Source organism: Manis pentadactyla, chromosome 10 (genome assembly GCF_030020395.1).
Source record: "Manis pentadactyla isolate mManPen7 chromosome 10, mManPen7.hap1, whole genome shotgun sequence".
In the NCBI taxonomy this organism is placed as follows: domain Eukaryota; kingdom Metazoa; phylum Chordata; class Mammalia; order Pholidota; family Manidae; genus Manis; species Manis pentadactyla.
In genome coordinates, this window is record NC_080028.1 from 37,057,629 (window position 1) to 37,067,254 (window position 9,626).

The window sequence follows — 9,626 nt, forward strand, 5'->3', positions numbered from 1 at the left end:
GAAAGCCACAAACCAGGCAGCACATACCCCCTTCCTCCACTTGTCCGTCCTTCTCTCCCAGACTCCTTCCTCCCTCCTCCCAGACTCCGCCCCATGCTCGTCTCCCTGCTGTCCTGGTGGTGCTCATGGCCCCCCTGCCATGTGTGCCCTGAGAGCTTCTTTATCTGCTCTACAGACAAATTAACTAGAAATATGGGCCCCACAGGTGATACATAGAGGTGCATCGTGTGTGTCTGTGGGTGTGAGGTGCCTGCTCACGCGGGCATCTGGACTGAGTATGTGTCCACGCTTTGACTACTCAGAGACCAAGCCATCAGATTGTGCTGTTTATTGAGGATGCAGTGGCAGGGGCTTTAAGAAGAAAGGAGCCATGAACGAGCCTCCTCTTCTCTGCTCTGGATGCAGGAGAGCAAAGCAAGAGATCCTGAGTTGTACTTGGTCCCACCCAGAATGAGCCGTGAGCCTGAGCCAGGCTGGGGCGGGGACTGGCTTCTCCTGGCTGTTTGTCCTTCAGTCCTCCTTTTCTTGACCACAGAGCCAGCTCCCAGCATAGGTAGGAGCTAGACAAAGGCCCCAGTGTGGAGCGGGCCTCTGTCTGAAACCCAGGGAGCCAGACAGAGTAGTTAGTGCTGAGCCAAAGGCTATACTGCGAAGGAAGGCCAGGAGCCAGGAGCTGCCCTGGCGGCGCGGCTGGGGGACTGCAGCCAAGGAAGCAAACGACAGGTGTGTGCTGGGAGGAATTTCACCACATGTAGGAGTCCACACCTGTCCAGGCTCAGGAAGACAGGCTAGGAGAGGTGGGGTGGCCAAGGCCAGTCCAAGAGCAGGGACAGCAGGGACAGCAGGGTGGAGAGGGGCTGACAGTGGGCTGGGGAGGGTGCGTGTGAGAGCCAGATGGGGCACATAGGGTGGTGGGAGGGCATGAGCAGCCCTCTCTACCTACTGGCTTTCTTGGAGGGGACATGCAGGCTGGAGCCCTTCCCCAGCGTATCCTTGTAGTCGCTGGCACTGCTTCTGCTCCGGGCCTCCCCACCACGGACACTGCAAACCCCAGAGATGCAGCTGCCGCTGTTGGCTACGTAGCCGCCGCTGACCGAGCTGGGCCGGAAGCCATAGCTGCCGCCGCTGGTGGTGCTAATAATGGCTGCAGAGGGACAGGGGGGTCAGCGCACTCTAGCCCAGCAGAGGGCAGGGCCCCAGGAGGCTGCCTTTCCCCAGGATGGATGGGGCTCTGCTTGGAGCAACTGGTTGGGTGGGGTTTCCAGTCACAGTTGCACCCCCACTGGGGGAGAACATTCCAGAAACAGCTTCCCTCGTGTCCTGCCCTTGGCTTGCCCAGTTTACACCCAATCTGGATGATTCCTAACTCTCAGAGGCCCATCTCTGTGATCCAGGTACCAGTGCCCCTAGCTGTCATTCTGGACGCCCACACCCTGTCTTTCTGTGAGCCTTTTTGCTGAACTTCCCAGCCTCCAGACTCCAACTGGCCAGCTGCCCCACAGATGGCATCTTTTGAATGCTCCAGTTTAACTCTCTCAGTGCTGTGGAGAAATCCAGAGGTCCAGCCTTGTCAGCTTGGCCTCCGAGGTCCCCCATTCATGAATTCCCTTAGCCCCCTCTAATTGCCCAGCCCAGGCCTGACCACAGCTGGCACACCTGGCTCCCCAAGCCTCACGCACAGCCATACTCTTTCCTCAAAACATGTCCTTCATTTCCCCATTGCCTCAGCACTAGCCTTCCTAGCTGCCATCCCCTGGGAAAGGGGGAATGTGATAGAGGGAGGAGCTCTGGGCTGGGAGTCAGGCAGCGTGATTGCTGGCCATGCCTCTGCTATCTCGCTGTGTGATCTCAGGCAAGGTTTTTCCCTCTCTGATCCTTAGATTGCACATCTTCACACAGAGTGTGTGACTGAGGCCCTTTCTGGTCCACAGATTCTACAATTTTAGGAACAAGCATACAAATACTTACAGATGCTGACAGGGGAGGGAAATTCTCCTGACATCCTATTAGGAAGAGAAATAAAATAAGAACAAGCAGTCATCCAACCCACAATCTACTAACCTCAAAGCTAGTGCCCTCACAGCCCCATTGTGGGTTTCCAAACCCAATGGCACCTGTGGAAATTCCAGGGCTTCTTTGGCACAAGTAGAGCCTGAGAAGCTATGGGGGTCACCCCTGAATCTTTGGGGTAACAGGCTACAACCCAAGTCAAACAGTAGTTCCACGGAGGGACGGCATACATGCCTCCCAAGGGTCAGGCCTGGGCACTGAGCCTCTCCATCTCTCCAGAAAAATGGGGAAACTGGAATGGCAGCCCTGGAATATCTCTGACAAGCTCTTCTTGTACCTGGACAGGTAAGGAAGGTAGTACAAGAAGGCCTAACGTAGTAGTGAGGTTTTATTTGGGGTAGGGGGTAGTGGGGAGTATGCCCAGGTACACCCCTTGAAGTGGTGAGGATTGAATGAGTTAATCTGCCAGCTCAGGGCCAGTTCCTGGTCTGAAGTAAGCACTCACACCTGGGTAGGTATTAATTGCTATTATTATTCCATCATTATCAGACCTTCACTCCCTAAGAACTCTTTTCTGAATTAGGGCATGTTAGGCTTTTGCCTTTGGTCCTTCCCCAGCCCTTGGGGTCTTCCAGCCACAGTGTCCCCCTCACCGGCACTCCTCGCCCTCCAGCAGCTTGCGGTAGGTGGCGATCTCCATGTCCAGGGCCAGCTTCAGGCTCATGAGCTCCTGGTACTCGCGCAGCATCCGGGCCAGCTCCTCCTTGGCCTGGTGCAGGGCAGCCTCCAGCTCATCCAGCTTGGCCCGGGCATCCTTCAGGGCATTGTCTCCCCGCTGCTCAGCATCAGCAATGGCCATCTCCAGGTTGGAAGCCTAAATAGGGAATTGGAAAAGTTGGAAAACTGGAAGGGGTCATTGGAGTCATCACGACTAAGTCCTTCTTGTTCTTTCAGATTCTGGGACAGAGAAACCCACCTCCACCCTCCCCAGCCCCTGCTCCTCTTCTGGGTTGGAGCCCTTCTCAGGCTGTCAGGTCCTTCCTGAGTTCTATCTCTGCTCCCTTGTGTTTCGACATTGGTGATGATGAGAAACACTACATCCCGCCCTCCTGAACTGATGGCCAGTTCAGCACTTCAGTTCATTGCAAAGACATTAACTTGGCCCCCCTGTGCTGAGGATATGAAATGAGCAAGAGTAAGATCAGCTCTTGAGGTGTTTAAAGATTGGAAGGCAAGATCATTGGAATATGGTGTTGCAGGTACAATGACAGTGGCTGCCTAGATGCATGGGACCATAGGTGAGGGCGCCGGGACCCAGGACCAAGTGCTTACTGTATGCCTGGCACTACATGCAGCTCTTCACCTGCCTTTTATGTACCTTAACACACTTAGTCCTTCCACTACCCTCTGGGTGAGGACAAGTAACTTGCCCAATGTCACGGGGCTACTAAGGGTTAAAGCCCATAGGAGAGTAGAAAGAGCACTGACTGGGAGTCAGGAGACCTTGGTTCAGATCACAGCAATGCTGTGATAAAATGATAGGATCGTCATTACAGATGTGCATCTGGTCTCCCCACCTACTAAAGCTGAAACTGCAGCCTATATTTCTGGGAGCAGCTCTGAGAAAGGTCTTAATAAATATCTGTAGAAGGTACTTTAATGGTGCTTTCAGAGGCCACTTCTCCTCAATCATTTAGTCAACAAAGTTTACTGAGCTGTTGGTATGTGCCAGGCACTGTGCTAGATGCTGGGCAAACAATGGGGACAAAGCAGCCACTCCCTGCCTCCCTCCAGCCCAGTGGAAGAAGAGACACGCAGGTGTGGGGCAATTAGAGATGTAACAAATGCAGAGGATGCACAGGGAGAGCACCCTGACTGTGGTGGAGGGAATGAGGAATGTGGTCCTCGCCCAGCCCGGGGCATGAGAGAAGGCATCCAGGGGGTTGCTTTTCAAAGCAAGGTGCTTGGGGTAAGTAGGAGATGAGTGCCCCAGGGATGTCTGCTCCAAGTGTTTGTGGCAGTGACTTCCTTGGCCTCTTTCCTCTTGTGGGCAGAGATTTAGGAGGCTGATGTCCTCAGCCAACTCACCCCCGCTCCAAAGGCATTTGTCTGCCCCAGACCACAGGCAGTTGGTCCCCTCACCTGCTTCTTCACATTCTCAATCTCCGAGCGGATCCTCTGGATGAGCCTGGTGAGCTCCGAGATCTCATTCTTGGTGTTTTTGAGGTCATCCCCATGCCGGCCAGCAGCCAGCTGCAGCTCCTGGAACTAGGGACCCCAAAATACACAGCCATCGGTGAGCATGGTGACAAGTCGTGGGAGCACATGTCTTGGGGTTGGTGATGTCGTGGGACAAGGCGTTGCACATTTAAGTGGACATGGCCTCTGGTCTGGGAACGATCAGACACAGCCCTCATGCTCGCTGGCGTCACCCTCCCCAGCCCTGCCTCAGCCCAGCTCACCTTGGTCTGGTACAGCGCCTCAGCCTCGGCCTTGCTCTTCAGGGCAATCTCCTCGTACTGGGTGCGGACCTCATCAATGATGCTGTCCAGGTTCAGGTCCCGGTTGTTGTCCATGGACAGGATGACAGACATGTCACTGATGTGGGACTGGATCTGAGCAATCTCCTGCAGGGAAGCAGGGATGGGCTCAGGAGTTGACCAGCAGGGGCCAACGACCTTCTCCAAGCAAGGCGAGCAAGGCAGGGCAGAGGCTCTGGACCAAGGCTGGTGCTCTTGGGCAAAGCGAGCTCCCTCTGGGCCCCATACAGATTCCATGAAGCCAGGGCATGGTCCATTTCCTTCCCTCCCAGAGGGTAGAGGTTGAGGAGTCTCTCAGAGCTGAGATGGGAGATGAATGGCTAAGCAGGGGGGCCTCCCTGACAGTGGCAGGCTCTCCCAGCCCCTGGAATAGAATCATACCCACTGGCTGTCCTCAGAGGGTGGAGAGGAGAGACAGACTTACAGCTTCAAAGAGACACTTGAAGAACTTGATGTCCTGGTCCATGGAGTCCACTTTGGCCTGCAGCTCCACCTTATTGGCATAAGCTGCGTCCACGTCCTGAAAGATGCCCCAGCCATCCCTGGGTCACTGCCGGTGCAGCCAAGGAGGCAATGCCCACCCGAGCTGGGTGCTCTTCATGGGGAAATGGCCAGCCTCTTCTCTTTGGGAGGGTCATAGAAAGGAGGGGAGGGGCAAAAGGCCCAGCCCTGCCCCATCCTCAGCAGCGATGGGGTGCTCCACTAAGGAAAGGGCCCTAGCCAGGTGGCTGTCAGTCACCCCATGACCTGTGAGCCAGGCCCTGCAGCCTCAGGGAGTCCCTGTGTGTGATCCTCTGCACCCATCACTGTGGACAGACCCATCCACACTAAACCCTCAAGAGGTCCCTCAGCCTCCCTTCCTTTCTATCCCCTTTTCTGGATGGTGGCTCATCCTTCCCATCATGGTTTTCCCCAGCCTTTACCTCACTATTTCTGAACCAGTTTGCTTTCTCTAGGAGCAGAGTACACTGGCAGGCTCAGCTCCACCTGCTCCCAGTCCAGCCCCAGATCAGGGCCCACCTTCCCCTCACCTTCTTGAGCAGCACAAACTCGTTCTCTGCTGCTGTCCGCCTGTTGATTTCTTCCTCGTACCTGCGGGAATGCCAGGGCTTGGTCTGTGAATATGTCTAACTGAGAACCTTCATTTGCCCAGAGAAGACCCTGAGTGAGGGCAGTGTGCTCATCAGAGGGCACAGATGTTGAGGGGCTGCTGAGTACTGGGCTGGTGGGGCTAGCTGGCCAAGCCAAGAAGGCTTCCTGGAGGACAGGACGTGGTAAGCAAGTTTGAAAGATTATTGAAGATCCAGTTTTGAAAATGAGGAAGGAACATGTGGAGTAAACACACTGTGGGAAATCTCAGAGCAAGCAAGAAACAATCTCCTCCCTCAAAATTTGAATGAAGCCTAACAGATTGATGGGCACATTTCCATAGTTACTTCTCATTGTAGTTCTGGAGATAGATTAATTTAAGCCCTCTTTACTGATGAGGACACAGCTCTGGGAGAACAGGAGTGGTTTACTCAAGGATTCCCTCACCCCAGAGCCATAGATAATCCTCGAGTCATTGTCCAGCTAACTGGACATTTGTCCCAATTGCCAGACCAGAGGCTAGAAGAGCATGGAGCAAGTTCCAGGTTTTGTTGGGGTGATTCTGCTCAAAGCTTTAAGTTGGGATGGCTGCCAGGCCCCAAGCAGCCCACTCCTGCAGGACGAGCTCAGAGGGGCAGTTGTCTAGCTGCAGAGGGACCCCCTCCTCACTCACCGCTTCTTGTAGTCCTCCACCACGTCCCGCACGCTCCTCAGCTCCGAGTCCAGCCTCACCCTGTCCCCGGACAGCGTTTCCAGCTGCTTCCGCAGGTTGCTGATGTAGCCCTCAAGGATGGGCTCCAGGTTGTTCTTGCAGTTGTTCAGGTCCAGCTGCTGCAGCAGCTCCCACTTGGTCTCCAGCACCTGATTCTGCTGCTCCAGGAACCGCACCTGGAGCCCAAAGCCCAGAAACTCTTGAGAACCCATGGAAATAGCCACGCCTGTCCCTTACCAGGCACTGTGCAAAGTGCTGCACCTACATTTACTCCTTTATCTGTTGTAATAGCTGCCTGAGTTGGGAGAATCACTAACCCTAGCACGTGGAAAGAAGACTGAGGCATAGAGAGGTTTAGCCTCTTTTCAAGGTTCAACAGTTTAATAAGGGGTAGAGCCCAGAACTGAACCCAGACACGTGTCCCTGTAACCCATGCATCTTGTCACTCAGAACCCGCCATGGCCAGACCAACTCAGGCAGGGTGTGCCTGAAAATACCGGGACAGAGTCCAGCTGGGTCCATCTTTTGAAAGGCTGACCATTCCAAAGAAGGGATGGTTATCCAATCAGCATTTTATAACATATCAGACTCAGCAAGGTTCAGTGGGCCAAGAGCTGCTGGGTATTCCAAATTCCTGCTCAGGCCCCAGCCGCAGCTTCCCTCCCCCAGCCAGATGCTATACCGTGGACACGGCATTGAACTCCATGCTTTTGCTAACTTGCAAAATGGGAGCAATAATTTCCTATCTCTCAGAAGTCAGGGGCCTGTCTGGACTGGATGATCCCTAGAGGCCTCTTCCGGACCCTTGATTCCTCTCTTTCTCAACAACTCTCTGGAGATAAAAATGATAGTAACAATAATCACCATCTGAGGAGTACTTAGTATGTGTCAGGCACTGTGCCAAGATCTTCATGTGCATTTACTTTTATAAACCTGACAATATCTCCATTGAAAAGATGAGGAAACAGACAGGATAAATAAGTCTCCACATATCCACATAGCTGTCTCTGTGGCTGACTTAGCCACATTAAGTCACACAGCTGTTAAATGATGGGCCAGGGTTGAAGCCAGGTCAGACTTCAGAGCACTGTAGACTTCTTCCCCACTGCACTATTCTGCCTCTCAAGAGAGTCCTTAGCTGACCAAAACAAATATCCACCACTGAGCCACCTGTGCATGACCACGCACTGAATCTCCTGATTTCATCAGTCAGATGACGGGTGGACGAGATCAGCTTGCAATGGAAGGGAGGAAGACAGCCTCCCTGGTTACTCTGGGGCAGATTCCCTCTCGCTGGCTTTTTCTGTACACAGCTTGCTAAGCATAGTCTTAGCAATGACACCACACTGACCCTTGAGAGAAAGAAGCAGGGGTCTTCCCTTTAGAGCTCCTGCCAGTAGCCCTGATAAGCCTGTACTAGTGGAAACTAACCTACCTCTGTGTTCTTTCAGGAAAGACTACACAGGGACTCTTATATAAGTCACACTGATGATAGAAATACCTGCCTTGTCCACGGTAAGTGCCTCCTCATGCCTAACTTCAGTCCCTCCTGCTGTAACAAAAGCTCAGGTTCCAAGAAAAGACCAGAAAAGCTGTTCACAGGTTCCCCAAGTCCTAGCAGACCCACCTTGTCAATGAAGATGGCGAACTTGTTGTTCAGAGCCTTGATCTGCTCCCGTTCCTGGGCTCGCACTTTCTGGATCTCAGGGTCCAGCTCCACATTGAGGGGAGCCAGGAGGCTCTCGTTGACGGTGACCTGGTGGATGCCCCCTGGCGGGCACAAAGTCGGGCACACAGGACCCAGGGCCACACTGCCGAACATGCTTCCAGCAAAGCCACTGGCCCGGCTCCTGCCAAATCCATAGCCCCCTGCCCGTCCACTGCCACAGGCCACATTGAGGGAGATGCTCCGGGTGCCCCCCAGGTTATAGAGGCTCCGACTTCCAAAGCCCCCGCTGTGCCCTTTGCCCACTGCCCGGTAGGAGGATGAGCTGCCCCCTGAGAGGACTGCCGAGCAGCCACTGAAGCCCCCCTTGGCAGCAGTCCCCGACTTGCAGGTGAATTGACGGCTCATGCTGCTGGTAGAGATGGAGCTCAGATTCAGCAGGGACGAAGGCAAAATCCTACTCGGGTTCTGCAGGTTGCAGTGAGGACTGGTAGGTGCCCTTCCTTATATGTGCTTGGCACTGGGGCTCTTGGATGGGCTGTCAAGAGCTTAATTTGTGGGTTTGGCTTGCCTGGAAGCAAGAAGTCATTTTCTCTATGCTGAGCTAGAGATCAAGCCCTCCCCACCTCTAAAACAACATGAAACCTTCAAATTGCTGGGCTTGCAAGCCTTGCTCATGTAATTTGGGTCTTATCTAATTAACCTGCTGTTACAGGGTAATTTGCCCCAGGCCCCAGCCTCTCCAGGGGTATGTCACTGACACTTTACCGTCCCTATCTTGATTAATCTTCTCTGAGTTGTGGGCTTCCTCTTGGGGTCTCAAAGGGCTTGGAGGCGATGGATTTCCCTAGACAGGCCAGGCAACTGGGTAGAGTATCTGAGAGCTCCGACCATAGCTATGTCCTCCTCTTTCTCAAAAAGGGACCATTCATACAGGCATATCCTCTTCCCTAGGCCTGCTGGAGACACACTCCACTGATGGTCTCTTCTCCTAACCCACAAAAGACCACAAAGGACAGCAATCTCTCTGCTGGGGTTTTAGGGGAGGAATGCCCCTCTCTCTGGCATGGGACACGAGCAGCCCAGGCCAGAGCAACCATAGATGCAGGCGGCTGCATCCTTCTGCAACTTCTCTGGAAATGGACTCTCCACACTCTGCCTCTCTCAGACTCCCATAATAAGGCAGGCTAGAGGGTGTGCAAGGGATGACAGGCATCCAGGTCTCCAAGCACTGGATTAAATGAAGAAGAGGAGAAGGGAATGGAGTGAAAGGCTGACCATTCTAAAGAAGGGATGGTCATCCAATCATTATTTTATAACATAACAGACTTATATCAGAGGCAAGTAGCTGAGAAATTCAGGAAGTCAACTGGGAGGAGGAATGGAGACAACAGGAAGAGGCTTGCCCAGGGCCTGGAGTTTGCAAGGACAGACTCCTGGGTGGTCCATTTCATCATTTCTGCCTTTCTTCCAGTGTATGTCTGCTAGTAAGACTAGGAGCAACTTGCGGGCAGGAATCATCTGTTTAGAATTCAAATAAAGAAGCTGCTGCCAAGATGAGACTAAACTCCTATTGCATCTCTCCAGACCATGCAAACCAAGAATGCAG

At 53.5% G+C, this 9,626-nt stretch overlaps 1 protein-coding gene across 1 annotated transcript; it reads right to left on the reverse strand.

The window, feature by feature from the left end:
- Positions 1 to 313: 313 nt before the first annotated feature.
- On the reverse strand, positions 314 to 8,518 carry LOC118927238 (keratin, type II cytoskeletal 71). Its single transcript, XM_036915168.2, has 9 exons — positions 7,979 to 8,518; positions 6,313 to 6,527; positions 5,582 to 5,642; positions 4,975 to 5,070; positions 4,473 to 4,637; positions 4,153 to 4,278; positions 2,664 to 2,884; positions 1,969 to 2,003; positions 314 to 1,144 (listed from the first exon to the last, which is right to left on the reverse strand). Exons 1-9 carry the CDS (start codon positions 8,423 to 8,425, stop codon positions 936 to 938), a joined length of 1,575 nt encoding a protein of 524 aa, XP_036771063.2. The 5' UTR covers positions 8,426 to 8,518; the 3' UTR covers positions 314 to 935.
- Positions 8,519 to 9,626: the final 1,108 nt, after the last annotated feature.